The sequence below is a fragment of the Chiloscyllium punctatum genome, chromosome 41, assembly GCF_047496795.1.
Source record: "Chiloscyllium punctatum isolate Juve2018m chromosome 41, sChiPun1.3, whole genome shotgun sequence".
Taxonomy (NCBI): Eukaryota; Metazoa; Chordata; class Chondrichthyes; order Orectolobiformes; family Hemiscylliidae; genus Chiloscyllium; species Chiloscyllium punctatum.
The window spans coordinates 48,654,957-48,681,883 of NC_092779.1; the positions used below are offsets into that span (position 1 = coordinate 48,654,957).

A 26,927-nucleotide genomic window follows, 5' to 3' on the forward strand; every position below is an offset into this window, starting at 1 on the left:
CATACATTGATTATTACACTTCAACTACTTACAGTTTGTGCGCAACACCACTTAAAGATGCTTGGAAAATTTCTTTCAGGAGTGGAATTTTTTATTGGCATTAAAATTACTGCAGAGAATGCTAGCTGTTGTTATTTTTCTGTCCATGGTTCAAAGAGCTCACAAAGAGGAGGACTGATTTATTTGTGTTTGTGGCATAAATTGCTTAAGAATTGCAAATTTTGATTCATGATTTATTTTGGGGAAAGATTTAAAAGGGACCTAAGGGGCAACTTCTTCACACATGGGGGTATGTATGGAATGAGCTGCCAGAGGAAGAAATATAGACTGGTACAATTACAACACTTGAAAGCCATCTGAATGGGTACATGAATAAGAAAGGTTTAGAGGGATGTGAGGCAAATGGCACTAGATTAATTTAACATATCTGGTTGGTGTGCATTGAATTGGACAGAAGGGTTTGTTTTTGTGTTGTATAAGTCTATGACTCAATGTTGTTTGAACTCTTGTAAATAATATTATTTTACTACTAACTCACACTTTATATTTTTTGGTCAAGATTAACTCTTCAAGATGTCTATTTAATTCACTTTGGATTATTTTCTTTACAGTATATCCGTGATGGCGGAGTTGCAAGATTTAGTGGAACGTTTGGAGAAGTCTGTCAAACGACTGGAGTTGGCATCTTTGAAGATACCAGGTGTTATGTCCCCAGTTTCTGATGCAGTGAATGGGGACAATGGAGGTAGTGCACTTGATTTATTATGTTGGCGCTTTTACGAATGTTGTGAATCAAAAGAAAAGTTTATGGTAATTAGCAAAAGAGCCAAAAAGCAGTGCAGATTTTTTTTGTAATAATGTTTTATGAAAAGATGGTGTCAGTAGATGCAATAAACGCTTTAAAAAGTTAATTACATAAATATACGAAGAACAGGCTAGGGCTGTTTTTCTTGGAGCGTCGGAGGTTGAAGGGTGACCTTAGAGGCTTGCAAAATCATGAGGGGCATGGATAGGATAAATAGACACCAAAACTAGAGGGCATAGGTTTAGGGTGAGAGGGGAAAGATATAAAAGGGACCCAAGGGGCAACGTTTTCACGCAGAGGGTGATATGTGTATGGAATGAGCTGCCAGAGGAAGTAGTGGAGGCTGGTACATTTGCCACATTTAAAAGGCATTTGGATGGTATATGAATAGCAAGGATTTGGAGGGATACGGGCTGGGTGCTGGCAGGTGGGACTAGATTGGGTTGGGATATCTGGTCGGCATGGACGGGTTGGACCGAAGTGTCTATTTCCATGTTGTACATCTCTATGACTCTATAATAAATATTTGCAGGCAAAGTGTAGCACTAATTAGATAGCATTTTAATGAGCTGAAACAACATTTTTATGGACCATTTTGCCACCACCATAGAATTAATGATTCAATGGCATATCTAAATATTACAATAAATGCACAAGAGGTCTTTCACTACGCCTCTCATTCCATTTCTGTTGCAACACCCTCATCCAAACTTCAGGTTCTGCAGCTTAAAAATCATTTGATAATTGCTTATTATACAAGCTTAGAACTGATGGTTGGAGTTATAAAGAAGATTAGCAACCAATAACCATAAGAATCATCTCAGTCCCAAGGCTGAAGAGGAGGTTGTGGTGAAGTGAAACTCAGCAATTCTGGCAGCATATGTGGAGACAGCAGAGTTAACATTTTGAGTCCAGTTTTAGATCCCTGGACTCAAAACATTACCTCTGTTTCTGTCCACAGAAGTTGCCAGATCTGCTGAGTTTCTCCAGCGATTTCTGTTTTTGTTTGTTTCAGATCTGCAGCATTGCAGTCTTTTGTTTTATTTAAATGTTATGCGGGCATAGTTTGAATCCTATGATAGCAGATGGTGAAATTTTAATTCACTAAACAGTGTGTATGAGTGTATTGAAGGATGAGTAATGGGGTGGGGGGGGATGCATGAGGTGACATGCATTAGCTCTGAGGAGTTTCTGGGGGGTTGAGGGTAAGGGCTGGGTACTACATTTTGCTTTCTTTCTCATTACTAATGCGTCTGTAACCAGCAATCTGTACACTGATTTCTTTGAAGCCAGTTGGTTCAGATATAATGCAACAGTTCTGTTTCTGTGCAATTCTGCATTATAAGGAAATCACGTAATAGCAGTGCAATTTAAACTAATGGGACTGGCATTACCTTATAACTGATACTGGTAAAGAAAGTTTATATTCAACAAATAATGGTCTAAATTCTCCAATTGCATTAAAACCCATTCATGTTGAAGAAACACTTCTTGTAGAGAACCGACTATAAGATTTAGAAAGACTTATTTGAAAATAAACTTGTGTATTCTGATGACCTGTGCTTTGGGGAAGCCAACAAGTGGTAAGCTCAGCTGCCTTTAATTACTTAGTGCCTACGAGAGTATTTGGCAAAATATGGTTCTGGGGATTTCCTCAAAAGAAAGGCTCTTGGACCCATTATCTCATCAAGTTGCATATTAGATGTCCACTGGACCATGCTAATTATAGCCATGTGTAATGCAGAATTAGGTGGTCATATTTTAATTTCTTTGAATTGTGTTCCCATTTCAAACGTGGCAACATTTTCAATAAAAATCAATGTAAGAAAATGCTTCTACCTTGAATTCACTTTTCATCATTTACCAGAGTGGGCTCCAAACCTTGTGCCCAGAATATTAGATTGGGGTTCTGGATCACTAGTCCACATTACTTATTCCATAATAAGATCAAACATTTGATGAAATTCCTATTGAAATGAAATACATTTTTGCAATTACCAGCTGTTTCTGTTGGACATTCTTTTAAAGAAGTTTCCTGTATGTTGTCACCTTTAAGATTAATTTATTGTGAAATGAGTTGGGAAAGAAATTAGTGTTTTAACTGCAAGTACAAGTACAGATCTTTCTCCTAAAATGCATATTTTGTCAATGCAGTTTGGCTGTAATGCGATTGGTGAATTGGGGAACCATTTTTTAAAGACATGAACTCCCGTTAGCTATTATGTAATTCCATCCCGGTTACCTTAAGTCCATTCTGAGTGTATACTTCAGGTCAAGCAAAAGAGGTTGGATGATGGGGCAAATATTTTGGACTTTGTTGATGTTTTCGAGGCTGTTTTTAGAAACATGAAGAATGCTATTGACATCATTGTGAAGGCCTGGGGTGATTGCAGTATGGACTGCTTTCATGCAGTTTGGCAGAAGTTTCTCCCAGATTTTCTTTGTGATTTAAAGGCATTGAACTGTCAGAGGAGCTTCCAGCAATTAAAGAACATTGTGTCGCTCTTGCAAAGCAAGTTGGATTTGAAGAAGTGGAGACTGATCTAATACAACTTGTGGCTGTAGGGCAAATTGAAGCTGGAGATGAAGACTAAGTCCAGATGCAACACCATGGAAACTCTCCACTTCTCTTTTGTCTTCTATCCTGAGGGAAGTTGGGAATCAGTTGCAGCTCTTAGAAGACAATGATGACAATGAAGAATACAGCGGGATGCAGCAGAATAGCAGTTTGTTGCATAAAGTATTATGTGGCACCCTATGAACAATTTCTTCATGAAAGAAGAAAGATGGCAAAGCAGCAAAAGCTAGATACCTTTTTTAAACCAATCCCCAAGAAACAGTCAGAGGGCAATGAACCACAGCCATCCACTTCTGGACTGAATATTTTGTCGTAACCCTGCACCCAGAACAGCACCTGAAAGTAATGACGCTGATGATGACCCTAAGCCCCTGTCTTAATATAGTACTGTAACTCAGCAAGCTCAAACCCCTAAAAGTATTAAATTTATTGTATTATTTCATTAAAATATCTGATTTTAACATTTCTTAGACTGTGCTATCGTTTGTGTTAGGTTAACTGCAATTTTTGTTTTGTTTTGTTTTACTGATATTTTTGGTGGTTCACCCCAACCCTCTTTCCCATAGGCCCCACTATTTTTATTGCACGATCTTCTATTACATGAGGTTGCACAAGATTGCAACTACCACATTAAAGCAGAACACACTGTATTCAAAATGAGGCAATACAGTTTTGAGTAGAATTTTGAAAGAATATGGATAGTAAGACTTTTTTGCTAGAGATGAATAAGGTTTTGATAAGGCTCCCATAGTAAGCTCATTCATAAAGTCAGGAAGTATGGGATGCAGGGAGATTTGCCTATCTGGATTCAGAATTGGTTGGCTGACAAAAGGCAGAGAGTGTTTGTAGATGGAAAGTATTCTGCCTGCAGGTCAATGTTAAGTGGGGTCCCACAGGGCTCTGTTCTTGGGCCTCTGCTCTTTGTAGTTTTTATAGATGACTTGGATGAGGAGGTTGAGGGGTAGGTTAGTAAATTTGCAGATGACACAAGGTTGGAGGTGCTGTCGATGATATCGAGGGCTATTGCCGGCTGCAACGCAACATAGACAGGATGCAGAGCTGGGCTGAGAAATGGCAGATGGAGTTCAACCTGGATAAGTGCAAAGTGATGCAGTTTGGAAGAGCGAACTCAAATGCTGAATATAGGATTAAAGACAGGATTTTTGGCAGTGTGGAGGAACAGAGGGATCTTGGTGTGCAAGTACATAGATCCCTCAAAGTTGCCACCCAACTGGATAGGGTTGTTAAGAAGTCATATGATGTTTTGGCTTTCATTAACAGGGGGATCGAGTTTAAGAGCCAGGAGGTTTTGCTACAGCTGTACAAAACCCTTGTGATACCACACTTGGAAAATTCTGTCCAGTTCTGGTCCCCTACTGTAGGAAAGATACAGCGGCTTTGGAGAGGGTGGGAAAAAGGTTTACCAGGATGCTGCCTGGACTGGAGGGCTTGCCTTACAAAGACAGGTTGACTAAGCTCAGACTTTCCTCTCTGGAGAGAAGGAGGAAGAGAGGTGACCTGATAGAGGTATACAAGATAATGAGAGGAATGGATAGAGTCAATAGCCAGAGACTTTTCCCCAGGGCAGGATTGACTGGTATGAGGGGTCATAGTTTTAAGATATTATGAGAAAGTAGAGGGGACATCAGAGAAAGGTTCTTTACGCAGAGAGTTGTGAATGCATGGAATGCGTTGCCAGCGGTGGTGGTGGAAGCAGAGTCATTCGGGACATTTAAGCAACTGCTGGACATGCACGTGGATAGCAGTGAGTTGAGGGGTGCATAGGTTAAGTTATTTTAGTTTACATTAGAATTAACCCTCTGCACAACATCATGGGCCAAAGGGCTGATTCTGTGCTGTACTTTTCTATGTTCTATGTTCTGTGAATATATTTTGATTAATCAATCGAACTATTGGAGAAAAAAGGTGCATCATTTATTGAATAAAATGGTAGCACTCGTGATTTTTGAATCAGTAGAGATGAGCCGTGAACCTGGATCAGAGTAATGGATCAAAGTATTAAGAGACATTTTTAGAAACCAGGATACTGGTGAAGGAAAGGAAATAGAAGAATAATTGAAGTAATAAAGAAAACAAAACTCTGTTGAACCTTAGGTGCTTTTACTTTAAGTGTGGTTACTACACTTTTGGAATGTCCTATGGATATGAAAAGCACCTGATAAATGCAAGTTGTTTCTCTCTTAGTGGCTCTCTCTTTTATTTCTTTCTCTCGCGCACTCTCTTTCTTGTGCACTGTCTGTTACCTACACTTGTGCATGTTCTTGCTTACACAGTGGGAGAAAGTGAGGACTGCAGATGCTGGAGATCAGAGTCTAGAGTGTCATGCTGGAAAAGCACAGCAGGTCAGGCAGCATCCTAGGAGGAGGAGAATCGACGTTTCGGCATAAGCCCTTCATCAGGAATGAGGAGGCATACTTGCTCACATACTGTTACGTGTATGAGTTCTTTTGCCCCCTCTCACTCACTTGCATACTCACTCTGTTCCATGGAGACAACAGCAGCATACAGAGGTGGGTGTAATGGACATCACTAAGGAGAAGGTGCTGGGAAAGCTGAAACATCTGAAGATGGAAAAAGGTCACTCAGACCGGATGGACTATACCTGAGAATTCTGAAGGAGATATTTGCAAATGTAGAGACATTGGCTGTGATCTTTCAAAAATCACTGTAGACAGGGGGGGTTCTGAACAGGGAGGGTTCTGAGGACTGGAACACCCTTGTTTTAGAAAGGAAGGAGGCAGAAGACCGGCAACTAAATCCTGTTAGCCTGATCTCAGTCATTGGTTGGATTTTAGAGTCCATTGTTAAGGAGGAGATTGCAGAGTGCTTGGTACTACAGGGTAAAATAGAGCTGAATCAGCAAGACCTTGTCAAGGGGAGATCATGCCAGACAAAAACGTTTGAATTCTTTTGAGGAGGTAATGAGAAAATTGGACAAAGGAGAGCCAGTGGATTTGATCTATTTGGCTTTGTGGAAGGCTTTTGACAAGGAGGCTGCAAAACAAGGTAAGAGATCATGGTGTTAGGGGAAATGTACTAGCATGGATAAATAATTTGTTGACTGGCAGAAGGTACGGAGTGTGGATAAAGGGGCCTCTTTCAAGATGGCAGATGGTGATGAGTGGAGTTGCACAGGGGTCGGTATTAGAACTACAGTATTCATGTTTAAAATAAATGATTTGGATGAAGGAACTGAAGGCTAAGCTTGCAGATGATACAAAGATAGGTAGATGGACAGATAGTGTTGAGGAGGCAGGGAGGCTGCATAAGGATTTGGACTAGTTAAGAGAATGAGCAAACAAGTAGCAGAATGGAAAATGTGAGGTTATGCACTTTGCTAGGAAGAATAGAAACATACACTATTTTGTAAAGGGGAAAAGGCTTCGGAAATCTGAAACACAAGGGGATTTGGGAGTCTTAGTTCAGGATTATCTCAAGGTTAACATACAGGTTCAGTTGGCAGTTAGGAAGGCAAATACAGTCTTAGCATTCATTTCAAGAGGGTTCGAATACAAGAGTCGAGAGTGTGATGCTGGAAAAGCTCAGGCAGCGGTTCTAGTCAGGCCCCATTTGGAATATTAAGAGCAATTTTGGGAATGATGTGCTGGCTTTAGAGGGGGTCCAGAGGAGGTTTACAAGAATGATCCTGGGGATAAAAAGACTATCATACAATGACCGGTTGAGAACTCTGGTCTGTATCCCAAGATGTTGTGGGAACTTAGGGGCCTTGCAATTTCTTCCCTAGCAGAGCTATTTCTTTCATCTATAATGACAGGTGAGATGCTGTAGGACTGGAGAGTGGCTAATATGCTTTTATTTAAGAGAGGCTGTAAGGAGAAGTCTGGGAATTATAGACCTGAGTTTGGCAAGTTGGACTTGATTCTGGAAGATATGAGTTACATGCATTTGGAGAGGCAAGGACTGCTTAATGATGATCAGCACATTTTGTGAGATGGAAATTACATTTTACAACCTTGTTTGAGTTTTTTGAGGAGGTAACCAAAAGGTTTGATTGAGGGCAGTGTGGTAGACATGAGTCACATGGACTTTAGTAAAGCCTTTGTCAAGAATCCACATGGTAGACGAACCAGAAAATTTAGGTCCCATTGGATTCGGGGATAGCTTGCCAATTGGATACAAAATTGGCTTGACGGCAGGAGTCTAGGGTGGTGGTGGAGGGTTGTTTTATGGGCTCGAGGCCTGCGATCAGCAGTGTTCCATAGGGATGGGTACTGGATTCACTTTTGTTTGTCATTTATATGAACGATTTAGATGAACATTTAGGAGATACAGTTAGTAACTTTGCAATTGACACCAAAATTGATGGTGTAGTGGACAGTGAAGAAGGTTATCTAAGATTACAAAGAGATCGTGATCGATTGGGTCAGTGGGCTGAGGAATGGCAGATGAAGTTTCATTTGGATAAAGTGAGGTATTGCATTTTGGTAAAACAAACAAGGACAGGACTTGTACAATTAAAGATATGTAAAAACAAGGGCTGCAGATGCTGGAAACCAGATTCTAGACTAGAGTGGTGCTGGAAAAGCACAGCAGTTCAGGCAAGCATCTGAGGAGCAGGTCCTGGATAGAGTTGTAAAGGGACCTAGGGATTCATGTTTCTTTGAAATTTGCATCACATGTAGACAGGTTAAAAAGGTGTTTACTATGCTTGCCTTCGTTGCTCAGACCTATGAATATAGGAGTTGGGATGTCCTGTTGAGGCTGTTCAGGATGTTAGTGAGGTCTCTGCTGGAGTACTATGTCCAATTCTGGTCTCCCTGTATAAAGGAAGGAAATTGTCAAGCTGGAGAAGGTTCAGAAAATGTTTACAAGGATTTGCTGGGGATAAAGATGGTCTGGGATTTTTTTCACTGGAACATAGGTTGAGGGTAGGCCTTATAGAGATTTATAAAATTATGAGGGGCATAGATAAGGTGATTAGCAAGGGTCTTTTCCCTAGGATGGGGGAGTTTAAAACTAGGGAGCATATAATTAAGGTGAGAGGAGAACTCTTTTAAAAAGGACAGGAGGGGCAACTTTTATACACAGAATGCTTTGTGTGTGCAATGAATTGCCAGAGGAAGTAGTGGATGCAGGTACAGTTACAACATTTAAATGACACTTTGATAAGTACATGAATAGGAAAGGTTTGGAGAGAGATGGGCCAAATACAGGTAAGGGGGCCTGGTTTGCTTTGGGTTGACGTGGACTAATTGAACCAAAGGCTCTGTTTCCATGCTGTATGTTCAAAGGACTCTCCTCAATGGAATGTTGGCCAGGGCTGGAAATGGTTAAAGCTTGATTGGCGAGACTGCAAGTTGCTCAAGCTGAACGAGTGGATGTGCTAATAGTCACCTACATGATGGTGGCTACTCTGGCCAATCAAGGAGAAGGGAAGCAGTTCTAGTACCTGTTTGGAAGGATCAGTGCTTTACAACACAATGTGGACGTCTCTGATTAGATGGAAGCCAATAAGAGATCAGGGATAAAACCCAGCATTACCTAAGCCCTCCAGTGTAACTCTGGACAGAAACAATACATGAGCAACCCTTTGCCAGGAGATGACATGAAACAGAAGAAAGGAGTTGTGTAGCCTGGCCAGCTGATCATTTCTGGGTAATGCAATTTGATTTAAGTGCAGTATTGAGTTAGCAGAAGGATGACTAGTGTGATTTCTTTACCTGTTTATAATTTGTATTTGGGAATATTTTTGATACTTTAAATACTTGATGTTGAAATTTGACACTTTTGAGACTCTTGAGAACAAGAGTGAGTTGATTAAGTTAAAAAGTACTCTGTGCCTTCAATTTACTTTCACTGAGGTTAACTGTTGTCTCAGACAGAGACAGCCAATAGGTGTTTAGAAGGATGAGAGGGGATCTGATTGAAACTTATAGAATACTGAGATGCCTGGATAGAATGGACATGGAGAAGATGTTTGCATTAATAGGAGAGACTAGGACCAGAGGGCACAATCTCAGGGTGAAGGGACATTCCTTCTTCAGATCTGAGTTGAGGAGGAATTTCTTCAGCTGGAGGGTAGTAATCTATGGAACTTATTCTCTCTAGAAACCAAGTTATTAAATGTAGTTAAGACAAGATCGGTCTTGATTCGGAAAGGGATCAATGGTTATGGAGAGAAGGCAGAAGAATGGGGTTGAGAAATTCATCAGCCATGATCGCATGGAGGATCATACTTGATGGGCCCAATGGCCTAATTCTGTGCCTATATGTTATGGTGGCACTTTTAACCCTCTCTGGACACCTTTTTCTCTCATTTGGTGCTCTCCTGTTTGGCTTATCCTTTCTTGTATTTTAACGTGCTCTCTCCTGGTGGTGTTCAGCTCAGACTACCTCTTGGTGTTGTTCAGTGCACACACTCTCTTACTGTTGTTTGGTGTGTACTTTTTTTTTGCTGCTGTTCAGTGTGCACTGTTGCTTGGTCTTGTTCAGCAGTGCTCTCTCGTTGTCATTTGGCAACCTCTTTCTCGTCTTCAGTCTGCTCTCACTGTGATTCAGCATGTTTGCACTTTCTGGTTTGGTGTGTGCTTTTTCTTTTTGTCATCATTCAGCCTGCACTTTTACTGTGTCTCTTGTTTGGTGCTCACTCTTATTCTTATTTACCAGCCATTCTGGCTCATGCCCACTCTTTCACTCGCACATATTGTCTCTCTTTCTAGCTTGTAGCACTGTCTCTTTCTCTTGTGAATTATCTCACTCACTTGCATGTGTGTACTGTCTCTCAGGCTCTCAAAGTCAGATGTCACACAACACCAGATTATAGTCTTATCAAGTTTATTTGAAATCGCAAGCTTTCAGAGTGTAGCCCATTCGTCAGGTGAAGTTGAGGCTATGCTCCAAAAGCTTGTGATTTCAAATAAACCTGTTGGACTAAAACCTAGTGTCATGTGACTTCTGACTTTGTCCACCCCAGTCTAACACCGGCACCTCCACCTCTTAGTCTTTCGTGCAACCTCTGATTCTGTCTTATACATAACGTGTATGCACACAAGACTCTTTTTTTCACATTCCCTTTCTCTCAATAATATCTTCTTATTTAGTTTAATATCTCCTTATTTTAAGTATATTTTTGGTTTTTCTTTTTTCCTGGGGACTGTAACATTAAAACTCTCTTGCTTCTCTCTCCATTGCATAAATTAACAACTTCTTGATAATTTTCCCATCAAGGTATTCCTCATAGTGTTAGTGCTTTGACTTCAGAGCAGGGCTAGAATAGGAGAGGTTTGGAGTAATATGGGCCAGGTGCAAGCAGGTGGGGCTAGTTTAGTTTGGGAACATGATCGGCATAAACTGGTTGGACCGGAGGGTCTGTCTGCATGCCGTACTACTCTGAATGTATGACTAGAACTGGTGTCTTGTGGAAAATATTTGTTCGTGCAGTTGGGGAGGGTTTAAACTAAAATAGCAGGAGGATAGGAACCTATATAGGGAGATAGAAAAAAGGGAAACAAGGGTTAAAAACAAAAGACAATAAGAAATAAGAAAAGTGATAGGCTGAGAATTCAAGGGCAAGAAACATACAGGACGACTGTGCAAAATAATGCTAATGGGACTGAATGTTAAAAACGCAAGCCTTGGAGCCTTGTGTCTTAATGCACAGAGCATTCTCAATAAAGTGGGATGAATCAGTTGTGTAAGTAGATTCAAACAGGTGATATAGTTAGGAATCCGAAGATGTGACCAGGGATGAAAACTGAAATACCTGGGGTACTGAACTCTTAGGAAGGATGGACAAAAAGGACAAGAGAGTCAGGTAGCATGACTGGTTAAAGAGGAAATTAATGTAATAGTGATGAAGGATATTAGCTCTGGTTAAATAGAATCAGTATGGGTAGAGCTAGAAATAAAAAAGAATGGAAAATTTATAGTGGATGTTCCATATAGACCTCTAAATGTATTGGTAACGTTAGGGAAGGCATTAAACAGGAAGTTAGGGATGCAAGCAATAAAGAGCTGTAATTATGGGCAATTTTAATGTGCATATTGATTAGGAAATCAAATCTGTAGCAATATCATAGAAGATGAATTCCTAGAATGTGTAGGGGATGGTTTTCTGAATCAACACATTCAGGATCCAACGAAAGAACAGGCCATCCTAGACTGGGTATTTAGAAACCAGATAAAGGAATAATTGGTGATCTTGCCATGCTTAGGGAAGAGTGACCATAATTAGATTAGATTACTTACAGTGTGGAAATAGGCCCGTCGGCCCAACAAGTCCACACCGCCCCGCTGAAGCGCAACCCACCCATACCCCTACATTTACTCCTTACCTAACACTATGGGCAATTTAGCGTGGCCAATTCACCTGACCTGCACATCTTTGGACTGTGGGAGGAAACCGGAGCATCCGGAGGAAACCCACGCAGACACGGGGAGAACGTGCAAACTCCACACAGTCAGTCGCCTGAGGCGGGAATTGAACCCGGGTCTCTGGCGCTGTGAGGCTGCAGTGCTAACCACTGTGCCACCGTGCCACCCATAATGTAGGATTCTTCATTAAATGAAATTGTAGATTCTGATATGACCATCGTGAATCTAAATACAGGATACTATAATGGTATGAGGCACAAGCTGGGGCGATGATATATTGGGGAATGTTACTGAAAGGGAAGCTGATAGATAGGCAATGGCATTTAAAGAGCACATGGAGGAACTGCAACAGTGTTATTTTCTTATTTCGGAATGAACAAAAAAACTGCAGATGCTGGAAATCAGAAGCTAAAATAGAAATTACTGGAAAAAAAACTAAACCGGTCTGGCAGCATCTGTGGAAAGAATGCAGAGTTAATGTTTTGGGTCCAGTGATCCTTCTTCAGAACTTGGCTTTGGAATGGTCACTGGACCTGAAATATTAACTTTGCTTTTTCTCCACAGTTGCTGCCAGACCTGATGAGATTTTCCAGCAGTTTCTATTTTGCAGTTGTTCATTCCTGTTTGGCACAAAGCTAAAATTATAAAAGTGGTTTGACCATGGCTAACAAGGAAAATTAGTATTTATTACAAGGAAGAGGCATACAAATTGGCCAAAAAGCAGCAGATGTAAGTAGTGGTAGCAGTTTAGATTTCAGCAAAGGAGGACAAAGGGATTGAGTAAAAAGGGGGGGAAATCAAGGGGGGGGGGAAGCTTGTAGGGAACGTACAAACTGTAAAAGTTTCTATAGATATGTGAAGAGAAGAGTTACTGAAGACAAATGTAGGTCCTGTACAATCAGAAACAGGACAATTTATAATGAGGAATAGAGAGATTAAATACTAACTAAAATACATTCTTTGCCGCTGACTCACAAAGGAGGACACAAGTCCCAAAAAATGTTGGAGAATTCAGGGTATGGTGACAAGGAGGAATTGAAGGAATTCAGTACTAGAAGGGAAATAGTTTTGAGGAAATTGATGGGATTAAAGATCAGTAAATCCCCAGTCCCTGATAACTACACTCCAGAGCACTCAAGGAAATGGCCCTAAAAATAGTGGGTGTGTTGGTGGTCATCTTCCAAGTATGGATTGAAGGGTAGCTAATGTAACCCCACTATCCAAAGAAAGAAGGTATAGAGAACATGCAGAATTATAGACCATTTAGCTGTACACTTTTGGAACGGGAGGGGTATAATGTTAGAGTCCGTTAGAAAAGATTTAATAGCAGACTACTTGGAAAACTATGATAATTGGGGAGAGTCAATGTAGATTTACAAAAGGGAAATCATGCTTGATAACTCTACTTAGATGACATTTTTGAGGATGTAATTAAAAGCTGTAGAGTTGTTGAGAGGGATCCAGTTGATATGGTTTACTTGGATTTTTAAAAAAGGCTTTAGATAAGGTACTACATAAGAGAATAGCATGTAAAATTAAAGTGCGTGGGATTAGAAGTAATGTGCTGACATGGATAGACAATTGGTTGACCGAAAGAAAACAGTAGGAGTAAACAAGTCTTTTTTTCAAGAGGCAGGTAGTGACTAATGGGGTGCCACGGGATTCAGTGTGAGGGCACCGGCTTTTGACAATTTTTGTTAATTATTTAAATGAGGAAATTTAATGTAATAGTTCCATGTTTGCAGATGACACAAAATTGGGAGGGAGAATTGAGGTGAATGCGGAGAAGCTTCAGATTGATTTGGACAAGTTGAGTGAGTGGGTAATGCATATCAGATGCAGTATAATGTAGATGAATGTGAGGTTATCCACTTTGGTAGCAAAAGTGGGAAGACAGATGATTATATGAATGACGATAGATTGGGAAGGAGGATTTGCAGCAAGATCTGAATGTCCATGTACACTAATTTGCTATAAGTAAGCATGTAGGTGCAAGATGTCAAATGGTATGCTGGCCTTCACTTCGGATTTGAGCACAGGAACAGGGATGCCTTGCTGCTTGGGCCTTCATAAGACCATACCTGGAGTGTTGCGTGCAGTTTTGATTCCTTTCTTGAGGAAGGATGCTCTGGCTACTGAGGGCATGTCATGAGTTCAACGAGCCTGATTACTGGGATAGCAGGACTGATTATAAGAGAGTCTGGATTGATTAAAACAATATTCAGCGGAGATTAGTAGAATGAGTGGGGATCACATGGCAACATATAAAATTCTAACAGGAATTGACAGGGTATATGTAGGATGGATCTTCCCGATGATCAAGGAGTCCAGAACCAGAGGTCACAGTTTATGGACATGAGGTTTATGGACATTTAGGACTGAGATGAGGAGAAATTTTTTCACCTAGAGAATGATGAGCCTGTGACGTTCTCTGCCATAGAACATGGTTGAGTCTAAAGGATTGATTGTTTTCAAGAAAGAGCTAGTTCTTATGGTTAAAGGGGTCAAAGGGTATGGGGAGTCGGGTGATCAATCTTGATCATATTGAATGGTGGAGCAGGCTCAAAGGATTGAGTGGCTTACTCTTGTTTTTATTTTATCAGTTTCGTTGTAACTTGTTTTCAGGAAAAATGTGCTGTTTTCATGTAGACAGATTTTTTTTGTAGTGCACAACATGATTTTGCTCTCTAAGTATCATTGACATTTCAGCTGTTTCTATGTTGCATCTATATGTTTTAATTGTCCTTTAACCAATATTGATAGCTTGATTTAGAGAAAGGAATGAGCAGTGCGTTGAGAGTAAAGGAAAAGTAAGGAAATGGAAATCAAATTGTCGATAGTGAAGGTAGAAGTAAGAAGTGAAATTCATTGGTAGATCCATTACACCAAAGCCCCCTAACCCAATTTGTATATTTAAGCAGTTTAATATTTCTTTAAAGGAAGCAATGATGGTTGAATAGAACTTCTGTTTTCTCCTTTTCATAGTTCAAGATCTGGCACCTTATGTGGAAGCTTTCGATGTTGTGTTGGCAGGTCCTGTTGCAGATTTTATGAAGCACAGTAAGATCCTTGGTGAAGATGTGGAGAAACATGTAAGTAGTTAAATCTGTGCTATTCGAGAAAGCTGACCTTGAATTGACTATGCATAAATAGATCACATTCTTTTCAGCTGTATTGATCTTCGGTAATATAAGTTTTACCATATTTTGTACAATCCAAGGTCACTTGCAGGGTTCTGTGGTTTGCCGTTGCTTCATTACACTATTTTTTCCTGTTTTTGGATAGGTATTATCCTGTATTCCATAAGTTCTGTTTGTGTACCCGCTTTTGTTCTTCACGGACCCCAATTAAAGGTCAAAGGAACTGATGTAAGCCCGGGAACCTTTTTAAAATGTTTATATTACATGGAATCCACTGGATAATGACCTTTTTGGCTCACTTGGTGTAAATTGGTGTTTATTGTCAACACGGGATCTCCCATGCTTATTACCTCCTCCCACTTGACCCAGTGTTGCTGTTGCTGTTTCTATTTTAGCTACTCCTGCCAGAAGATCTTTTGTCATGACATGCCATGCTTGTCTGTCTTGTCCGACACTTATACATCCATTTTACCTCATATCCATTGTACTCTTGAGATGTCCATTGTCGATTTGGGTCGAATCCTCTTTCTGCTGCCTTCCACTTTGCCCTCGAAAATAGATCTATAACTTTTCAGTGTTGGTAAAAAGGCTGAAGTATTGACACATTTGTTTTTGGATTTTAATGTTTTTAGTTCTTTTGCTTTTGCAATTTCAAAGAGCTCTTCATTTGTTTTATTGGCTGTGTATAGAATTTTTCAAATCTCAGCACCTCCATTTTAAAGATCTCTAATTTCATCCACAGATTTGTATTCATTGTCCAGGTGTTAGGCCTACAGGAAAGTTGATAGAATGTAGCATCCTATGAGCTTTTTCCTTATTAGAAATTTGAATTTTCTTGTTGTTAGCATCTCCTTCACCTTCTCAAAATTAACTGTGTCAATCTCTAGTCTTGTGACTTCTGCATCATACCTGTTATCCTCTGTAATCATTTGTCCTAAATAACTTACCCACCTGTTCCAGTATGACACTATTTAGTTAAGATTTCATTGTAATTTTTTATTAATTCCTTCTAAGTGACATTGTTTTTGACTTTTTAATATTCTTCCTCAATCCATATTTGAAACTTTTAGACTTGACTAGATGTGCAATGTTTTATGAAGCCTTTCTAAATTGGCAAGTAGAGCTGTGCCATCGGTGAGTCACAATTTTATGCTCTTGTCTCCAATTTCTACCCCTGCAAGTGCAACATCATCTTCTCTAAATACTTGTTCTGCGTACAGATTGAATAATTTTGGTGACAGTTTCAAGGCTTGCCATACTGTTCACTTGAGACATTTCAAATTGTCTCTCTTCTAGCCTGATATTTGCTGTTGGTCCCAGTATAGTTCAGACAACTCTCATGTCTTTACCACTAATGGTGTTGACCTAATATCATTTTGTTAAAGTAACAAGATGAATATATTGCATAAGCATATTGTGTTCAAAGTAAAAATTAGCAGTGAAAAAACCCAGTAATATCTAGGCTAGTGTTATGCTTCATGAAAAAGGTGAATCTGTGAACTGTGAACTGTATTAGTCTGATTGTTCATTAATGTGCACATGGATTTCAAAGAGAGAATTTGTGTGGCATTTTGGAGAATAGGTGAAACCTGCGCACTGAAAAGTAGATGATTTGTAGCTGGGAAACATTCAAGTTACAAGACAGACAATGAAGCAGAAGGGTAGATGGCATATGTGAATTTAGAAACAGGCTTGATATCCCAAATGAATTTCGTTGTAGGTGAACTTAGAGTTAGAATGCATAGTTTAAAGTGGACACTTTGGAGATTGATCAGAACAGGAAACTACGATATGCTGACTTATGGTGACATCACAACATGTGATGCTGTAGTACAGGGGCAGTAGTAGTCTATCAGCGTGTGTGGATCTATCTTTCATAAGACCCAATAGATAACAAATGTGTCAATACTAAAATCAAAAATTCCAGACTGCAACATCAAGTCTAATCAATATTATTATCCTCTGAAGCTTACCATAGTGGAAGCAGTTGCATCCCAGAAAGGCGTCAGAGTATATCTTTTATAGGAAGATAAGTCTATTGCATTTGGTTCTAAAGTTTACAACAGCTCAGACAAACAAATCCAGCATAGAAAAGGAAAGCCATCCTTTAGTTTTTTATAATACAATGATTTCAAATGTATCTATTCAGGAAGCATTTTATGATTCATTGCAATTACAAACTGGAAATTATCTGTTGAAAACCTCTCTCAAATGCACCTCCACGGTTACAGCATCTAATTGTGATGGTCATGTTGTGGGGTACGATACAAGCCAGGCTCACAAGGCTGTTCCGGATGCTCTTTGCAAACTTTCACATCCAACTGAGAACAAGGAAGTCTCCATGTCAATCACATTCAGTGTCATTCATATTAGTCCTAGCCAAGCAGAACAGATTCTGGAAGCTATTTTTGATGTCTAGCTGTGCCAACTCAGGGTGCATCATCAGAGGATAACTTGAACACACACACAACAAATCCCTGAGTGAACATCTTTTCTGAACATTCAGAAATCATGAGGATTATTTTGCAGAATGTAACCTTCAAAGGCAAACAAATGATTAATCCACAAACTCTACATTGTGATGTGCTTTACTGTATGCACATGGGTCACATGTTCACAGAAAAATCAAGGTGTTATCATGTAAATATATCTATTGTCCTAATATCGATAAATTGATCAAGTTGTATGAAACATGTCAACCTCAACAAGTGGGAGAATAACCTTATCCACACTACATTCTTTCTGAGGCATGGCACAAGATTGAATCTGATATTTTCTCTACATCCTCGTGATTATTTTACCAATTCATTTTAAGAGACAATTCAAAGATACCGCATGCATTGTACATTAACTGCCATATTAATTATGGTTGATGTTTCTTCAAGCTTTCTGATTATGGTATGCAGTACACCATGAGGTATTTTAGGTGTTGGAGGTGATCTCCTCAAATTCCAGGAGCAGCAGTTACTATTTTACGGGCTGTTGCATTGTTTTGGAACTTTGGAGGGAGAAAAGTACAAAACAACAGCACTTAAAAACAGCTGGAAGACAGACGAAGGCAGTGACTACATGGTCAGAGAAAGAAACATAATACTGACGTCTGACACAGTAGTGAACCTGCACAGTTATTACATTTGCCGTTTGAGTCCAAGTATCTCTGGACATCTTGGAAAGTTAACAACAACGAAATTCACACCTGACCTTGGATGAACCTGTGTGTGAGAGAGCTTATAGCCCAGGATCAGATAAGCGCATAGCTTTTGACTGTAACCTTGCTGTAAATCTACAATAGTGAGTAGAGTGGGTTTGTTCTTGGTGAGATCTGTCTCTTGATTAAAATTTAAAAATATAAACCATAAGTGCAAGATTTGTGAAGGTTTGTAGCTCAGGCTGAGGTTTAGGGTGTAGGTTTACTCGCTGAGCTGTAGGTTTGATGTCCAGACGTTTTATTACATGACTAGGTAACATCATCAGTTGCGACCTCCAAGTGAAGCCTTCTGGATATCAAACCTACAGCTCAGCAAGCAAACCTACACCCCATAAACCATAAGTACTGGGTTAGTCTGAAGCAATGTTTTCTTTTTAGAACAATGAAATGGTGCTATTTTCTGGACTGTAGATTGTAAAGGAACAAAAATGGCCTTTAGTAGAGTGATGCGCTCTTCCTTTCGGATGCAGGAATTTGGGGAAAGTTTCCATGTTACTAATGATTGTGTGCGCAGAAAGTGTCCTTGGTTGCAAATCCTATCAGATAGCATGGATCGGTTAGAGTGGCAGTTAGAGGCAATAAGGAATTTACAGGAGCTTGGGGTGTGATGGATGGCAGTTACAGGAAGAGAGAAAAACTGCCGTTACAGTCAGGTCGGAGAAAATGAGGTCAGGAGAAAGACAGTCAGGTAGATGGGTTAACTTCAGGAAAGATAGGAGGAGGAGGCAGGTGGTGCAGGAGTCTCCTGTGGCTATCCCCATCTCAAGCGAGTATGCTGTTTTGTAAAGTGTAGGGGGTGATGGACTCTCAGGAGAATGTAGCACATCAAGCCAAGTTTCTGGTATCGAGAACAGCTCTAATGTAATGTGGGGTACGTCGGGTTCCAAGTGATCAATTGTGATAGGGGACTGTAAAGTCAGAGGCACAGGCAGACATTTCTGCAGCCAGCAGCAAAAAACTCAAAATAGTGTGTTGCCTCCCTGGTGCCAGGATTAAGGATATCTCAGAAGGTGCAGATAGTACCGTTCAAACCCACAGTCACTTTCATCTAGAAGGACAGGGTAACAGATACTTGGGAACATCACAACATACAATTCACCATCCTTTCTTGGAAATATATTGCTATTCCTTCAATGTCACTGGCTCAAAATCCTGAAATTCCCTCCCTCACAGCATTGTTCATCTACCTATAGCACATAGAGTACAGCGGTTCAAGAAGGCATGTTCTCAAGGCAACTGGGGATGGCAATGAATGCTGGCCCAGCCTGCAATGCCTACATCCCACAAGTGAATGAATAAAAAAAGGTTGAATAGAAATTATCTATTAAGTTTCACTAAGATTTCAGATATAAGTTACATTTTACATGATGTCCTGTTGGAGAGAGTTCTAATTACTGGTAGTGTCCCTATCTCTGAGCCAGGAAACTATTCTGAATAGTTTTAAAAAGAAATGATGCCTTACCTGGGTGTACTTCCTAATTTTGCAGCAGTACACTGATGCAGTTGCAAGCGTTAAATCCAGGTGTAATTTATTCAGACCTTGTCTTGTCATGGAGATATAGTTATGTGTGCATGCTGGGAATTGCTATCTGTTAGCTTGAATTAAAGCTTTTCAGCAGATAGTATGTTATATTCAAGCCTGAAACCTCTTGGAGAGAAAAGACCCTCTCATAGAAAATATTACTTAAAGATGTATATTTATATGTATATCTTTAAAAATTGCTACTGTATAGCTTTACCTTAATTCTCTCTCACTTTTAATCTGTAATTGACATCCACAACATAGCAAGTTCGTATCAGTGCTTTCATTTCCTAATAGATTTAAATTTCACATTTCCTTGCTATCGCCTTATTAGAATAGTCAAGTCAACTTTCCTTATTTTGATCTTATTGGTATATTTTCATTTCAGATTTGATATATTTTGCATTTGAAAAGTTAAAAGCTGTGATGCTGAAGGAGAGCTTGAGGACCTCCCCTGAAAGCATCATTAACACATTTGGCATAAACTGTGATTTTCAACAGATGGTAATTAAATCATCAGCAACAGTCAAAGGCATAGCATTGGTTTTCACATGTACTCAACCTCCCCACCACCTCTCCCAATTCTTCCACTGCTGCTAATTATCAGACTGCCCATTCAACGTTGAGTTGAGGATCCAGCCCATCCCCTGTGGTATACTACTTATGACATCCTTTTGGCTTGGAAAAGACCTATTTATTCCTACTCTCTGCTTCCTTTATGTAGTCAATATCCTATTAATGCTAATATGTAGCCCCCAACACCATGAAATTTTATTTTTCATAACAAACCTTTTGATGTGGCATCTTATCAAATATCTTCTAGAAATCTAAGGACTTTGGTTCTCCTTTCTCTACAGCACAAGTTACTACTTCAAATAAATACAATAAATTAGTTAAACATGATTTCCCTTTGACAAACCATGTTGGTGTTGCCTGATTACCTTGAGTATATCCAAGTGACCTGTTATAATGCCTTTAATGTTAGGACCATTGGTTTTTCTTTATTTTCATTATTTTGGTTCAGAGCTGTGAGCTGACAAATGGACTTGACGTTTGGACTGTGAATACTCTATAGATATTCTGACTCCAAAGAAGTATTACGTTCAAACAGATAATGGATGTTTGACTATTAACAGGGGTCTCACAGGGCGACCAGTGTCAACTAGTCTAAGAAAAAGAATCCAAAGTTTAAAGCTACTTGAAAGTGTGTTTTTATTAAGATTGTGGGTATCAAGAATGCAGGAAGGAGATCTGATTGCTGTCTGGTTATCCTCCAGTGATTAGTTTATTGAAATTTCAGGAAATAGAACCACAGTTATAAGTACTAAATCAATATTCATCAGAGCCTACTGGAAACTGTTTGCATTAACTGGCAACTACAGAACCAAACGAGATGCAAATCTGTGTGTCTGTAATAATTTAGATTGTGGACACTGCTTAAATGAACTGACCATTTATTTTTCTTTGGATTTATCCCTTTACTGTGTCTTTTTTTTGACTGTGTGAGAGTTGGGGCTAGAATCAAAGATGGTTGGGGTTAAATCATAGCCATTAATTAGCTTATTCTGTTGCTTAACTTAGCCCAGCTAAAGCTATTGTATTAATAATTCTTTTGATTAAGCTATAAACCACTGGTGTCTGTTATTCACAAAGTCTGGTACTGATTATTCAGTAAGTCCAGTTAGGAATCATGGGGGTCAATGTTGAGGGTCATTTAATATTTTAATTTTACTGTGTTGTAAATATAGGAAGGCTGATTTGGCAGTCTGTCTTCAGGTCATAATAGCTTCTAATATCATCCAAAAGAACAGGGTGTGCTGCTGACATCTATCTCTACCTCACCACCCCTCTAAACACCTTCCATGGTTCCTAATTGTCAGAAATCCAGAACTGGATATGTAGAAATTTCCTTAACTAAATTTTTAAAAAGTTTTGTCCGCCTATTGCAAACTCCATCCTTAGTGGCCAGTTCTAGAGATCTACAACACAGAAAAAGGCCTTTTGGCCCATTGTCCACATGTGGGTCAATACAATTCTATTATTCCAGATGGTTTGCTGCTTTAATGATTGCAACCTGTTTGATGCCAAACTAAACTTTGAATCATCACTTGCATCTGCATTGTCATCAGTAAGACCACCTATTTCCCTACTGTAACATTGTCTGAATCCATGCTGGTGAAACACATGTCTGTACCTTTTCTGGTACAGCAGTACTTCACTGCATTAGATTAGATTAGATTAGATTACTTACAGTGTGGAAACAGACCCTTTGGCCCAACAAGTCCACACCGCCCCGCCGAAGCGCAACCCACCCATACCCCTACATTTACCCCTTACCTAACACTACGGACAATTTAGCCTGGCCAATTCACCTGACCTGCACATTCTTAGCTGGCAAATCATATTATCATACAAAAGTCTGATTGTCTCAACTCAAGCTAGGTCCTTTTCATCTATCACTCCTGTGTTCGCTTACCTATTGATTCCTCCAACTGTGACTTTGTCGTTGTTCCCTAAACAACAACATAACTTTATATAGCTCCTTCTATGAAACATTCCAAGACACATCACAAGAGAATTATAAACCAAATCATAACATCAAGACACATAAGGACTGGATTTTAAGATACTCTTGTGGGCAGACAAACTAGCAAAGTAGCACACCATCTCACCTGCCCACCATTCCACAACTTTATAAGTTAGAGACAAAAAAACACTGCGGATGCTGGAATTCAACATAGACAAGCAGGAGGCTGGAAGAATGCAGCAAGCTAGGCAGCATCAGGAGGTGGAGAAGAAGTTTTGAGTGTAACCTGTTTTCAGGAATGGGGGTGAGTGTAAAGGGAGCTGCAGATAAAGGGGATGGTGGGGGCAGCGTGGTGAAGTGGGGATAGGTGAAGACAGGCAGAGGGTACAATCTGATTGCTCCTGGGAAGAATGCATCTGGTAGGTGGCTGGGAGGAGTGGAAGGGGGTGCTGGGAAGGGAGGTTATTTGAAATTGGAGAACTCAAGTTTGAGTCTTCCAGGCTGTAAGCTCCGGGGGTGGAAGATGAGATGTTGTTCCTCCAGTTTGCAGTTTGGTTCGTTGTGGCAATGGAGGAGGCTAAGGATTGTCATGTTGGAAAGGGAGTGGGAAGGGGAATGAAAATGGGCAGTGACTAGGAGGTTCGGTTGGCCCCTGTGGGCTCTGCTGAAATGCTCAGTGAGCCATTCCCAAAGTTAACGTTTGGTCTCCCTGATGTAGAGAAGACCATATCGGGAGCACCTGATGCAGTAAACTACGTTAGAAGTGAACCTCTGTCTCACCTGGAAGGACTATTTGGGGCCCTAGTTGGAGGTGAGAGGTGTGATGGGGGTTGTGTGTCAGCAGGTTTTGTATCATTTCCAGTTGCAGGGGAAGTTACCTGGGGGTTCAGGGGGATTGGTGGTGCCAACCAAGGACTGGAGAAGGTAAAAGTCCTTGCAGAAGCCAGAGAGGAGTGAGGAGGGGGAAGATGTTCTTGGTGGTGGGGTCTATTTGGAATTGGCAGAAGTGTTTGAGGATGATGTGTTGGATGCGGAGACTATTGGGGTGGTAGGCGAGGACAAGGAGGGAAGTCTGTCTTCATTGCATTTGGATTGGGATTGGGTTTAAGGCAGTGGAATGGGAAATGGAGGTGGTGTGATGGAGGGCTGTCTGGATGACGGGGGTGAGACAGCCCTCCACCACACCACCTCCATTCCCAGTTCCATTGCCTTAATCCCCCCTTCAAACGCAATAAAGACAGAGTCCCCCTTGTCCTCACCTACCACTCCAACAGTCTCCGCATCCAACACATCATCCTTAAAGACTTCTGCCAACTCCAATTAAACTCCATCACCAAGAACGTCCCCCTCCTCACCCCTCTCTGCCACCCACAAGGACTGTTCCCTATGCCAGTCCTTAGTTTGCACCACACTACCCAACAACCCCCGAATCCCCAGGTACCTTCCCTTGCAACCGGAAAAGATGCAAAACTTGCCAGTACACCCCTCCCCCACCTCCATTGAGGGCCCCAATCAGTTCTTCCAGGTGAGATGGGGATTCACCTGCCTCTCTTCCACCCTAGTTTATTGCATCAGGTGCTCCCAATGTGGTCTTGTCTACATTAGGGAGACCAAACATTAAACTCAGGGAATAGTTTGCTGAACTTCTCAGCTGGGCCTGTAGGGGCCAACCAGATCTCGCAGTTGCTGCCCATTTCCAATTTCAGATAACCTTCCTTCCCATCCTCCAACTCCCTTCACAGCCCTTTCCCCTCCCTTCCACTCTTCCCAGCCACCTACCGGATTCATTCTGCCCACTGACCAACCAGGTCATACCCCGTACCTGCCTTCACCTATCCCGATTTCACCACTCTGCCCCCACCCCTGCAGCTGTCCTTACACCCACCTCCAGTCCTGAAGAAGGGTTAAATCTGAAACGACGACTCCTCCGCAATTTTATAAGTGATAGTGGAGTTCTTTGGCTGTTTGCCCTCAGTCAGCTAAGGCCCTTAAGTGAGAAATTAATGCATACTTAAAGGCTTCATGTTGCCAGCACTCAATTAATGGATGGCAGGAAAAGTGTGCACCTATATTACAGGGTGCACTTTTGATTTTGTGGGCTGCTGGTCAGTAAATCGGGTTGTACATGGTTTGTACCTTTTTTGGGTCCCCAGTGCAAATTAGCTCCTTATCCCCCACCTGCTTTCCTTCATTTCTCCCTCTTGTATGGAACATGTTGACCCCAGTGATATCCCAGGCTTGCTGGGGTTCCAGAACATCTGTGGTTGCTCTTCCTACAGAGCCTCCTACAGTATCAGCAGTGGCCACTGCTTAATAGCACTATCGGTACTGCAGAGCTGGTGATGCCTACTTGGCCAGCAGCTCTGACTTAGCACTTGCCCCTGGTTGGGAAGAAGGTCTCACCTCTTATTAGTTCAGGCCAGTCAGAATTAAAATTAAAAAGTGGGCAGGCCAATTGGATACGGTCTTGCCCTGACACTTAAGCCAGGAGCCCACCCTCAGTGTTTCATCTAGTCCAGGGAATTATTTGTTTAGGTGACCAAAGGTTTCCTCACAGAAGTTGGTTTTAAGGAGTATTTGTAAGGAAGATAGTGTTATGAAGATGTGGGTGTACCGTAGCTTTTCAAGAAAGTTAAAAGCTAGCAGAAATACCTGACAGCACCAAGTGTTTGAACAAAATATAATGTAACCTTTTGGTCCAGCAGCTAGTGTAGCTGGTCGCCTGGAGATAAAAACAAATTTGAATTATGCCAATCAATTTAAATTATACCCGAAAAAAAAACAAACTCCAAGTTTGAATTTAGTATATTGACAATATTAAAAACCAGTGACTCAATCCAATGCTGTAGGGGTACAAGACCAGGAAAAATTGAACAGTTTAGGGAGAACAGCTAAGCATCCACATCTGCAGACTGCCCGGACAATTAGCTCTCAATGGTACTGTTATTGATCAGTGACCTATGAAACAGAAACAGGAACAGCGGGTCCTTGATAAGTATGTGCCAGTCAGGCAGGGAGGAAGTTGTCGAGCACAGGAGCCGTGGTTCACTAAGTATGTTGATTCTCTTGTCAACAGGAAGGAGAAGGCTTATGTTAGGATGAGATGGGATGGCTCAGTTAGGGCACGTGAGAGTTACAAATTAGCCAGGAAGGACCTAAAGAAGAAAAGAAGACCAAGGAAGATATACAGAGAAGATTCGACAGCTGTCTGGTTTTGAAATTTGAATTTTTGGTAAATCTTAATCGGGGTTTTATCGGACTAGTATTGTAGAAAGGGAAGGTAAAAGGTAGGTTAGAGAAAAGAGTTGTAAATAGTTGTTAATTATTCTCGGTTATACTTTAAGAAATAAAGGTGTTAATTTTTACTTTAAGTAGTAACCTCTTGAATTTTCACAGATTACCACACAGGGTAAATCTTTTCTGTGTTGCTGATTTAAAATACCCCATGTTGAAATAACAGAAAGTGCGGAATATAGGAAGGAATTTGAGGTGATAATGATCACAGGTATTTAATGAGGTCCAAAATTCACAAATGTTTCTATGGTTGTGGTAATAAAAACAGAAAATGCTGAAGAAACTCTAGTCCTAACAGCATCTGTGAAGAGAATCACTGAGCATTAAGCACTGTTTAGATAACATAAATTGATATGCTACAGTTCTGAATTAAATTATTCTTAAGAATATTTGTGCAGTTTTATTTGTCCTGGAAAACACTTTCTCAACAAGGTCTTTAACATCAAGAGCCTGATGCTTGATTTGAAATATGTAGGCTGCAGTTTGAATTACTGTGTGGAACACTGTTGTTTCACCATATGTCTTTGTTATTTTTAATTGGATGTAGTCCATGCCAACCCACTCCTTTCATATGGCTACATTTTACTAAAGTTCTGACTGCTTTTTTTATGTTATCTTAATAGCTCCTATTCCTTTTAGTCTTCTTACTATCATTCCTTATCCTCTATTAATAGACCAACTGCACCTGTCTGCAATTTAACAGTCTTTGCCTCTCTCGAGCTCTTGTGCTAGCCCAATCAACATTTAGCAACCACAGCTGGAAAGTGACAGCTGAGAGAAAATCAATAGTTGGGGTAGCATTAAAAGTTGTTTAGATGTCATTGGAGGTGAAGCTGTAAAAGACTGTATAGTGATTGTGCAGACTGTCAGTAAATTACTCTTGTGTTTAGAGTCATAGAGTCAGACAGCACAGAAAAAGACTTTTCAGTCCAACTTGTCCGTGCTGACCAGGTTTCCCAAACTGAAGTAGTCCCTTTTGCCTGCATTTGACCCATATCCCTCTAAACCTTTCCTGTTTATGTACCTATCCAAATGTCTTTTAAATGTTGCAATTGTACTCATCATGAACACTTCCTCTGGCAGCTCACTCCATCTCTGCACCACACTCTGTGTGAAAAAGTTGCTCCTCAGGTCCCTTTTAAATTCTTTCTCCTCTCACCTTAAACCTCTAGTTTTGGACTCGCAGACCCTGGGGAAAGACCTTGGCTATTCTTATTATCTGCTTCTCATGATTTTACAAATCTCTGTAAAGTCATCCCTCAGCTTAATTCGCTTCATGGAAAGAAGTCGCAGCCTATTCTACCTGACCTTATAACTCATCCTCCAGTCTGGCAACATCCTTGTAAATCTTTATTGCACAGTCTCCAGTTTAATAACATTCTTTCTCCGCCTAATTGTTTCCTCATTCAACTACATAATGCTTGCCATGTTGCTTAGCCTGAATGGTTTCTTCCACATGTGTTGATTGCTCACAACCAAACCTGTTTGTCCACTGGTA

At 40.5% G+C, this 26,927-nt stretch overlaps 1 protein-coding gene across 6 annotated transcripts in view; it reads left to right on the forward strand.

The window, feature by feature from the left end:
* The window catches only part of cap2 (cyclase associated actin cytoskeleton regulatory protein 2), a 242,572-nt gene that overhangs the window by 35,888 nt on the left and 179,757 nt on the right, over positions 1 to 26,927 (forward strand). For all 6 annotated transcript variants that reach the window (XM_072560875.1, XM_072560876.1, XM_072560878.1 and 3 more), the window contains exons 2-3: positions 612 to 745; positions 14,724 to 14,830. In XM_072560875.1, the coding sequence (XP_072416976.1) occupies positions 612 to 745; positions 14,724 to 14,830 (241 nt within the window). The remainder of the gene's footprint in view (positions 1 to 611; positions 746 to 14,723; positions 14,831 to 26,927) is intronic.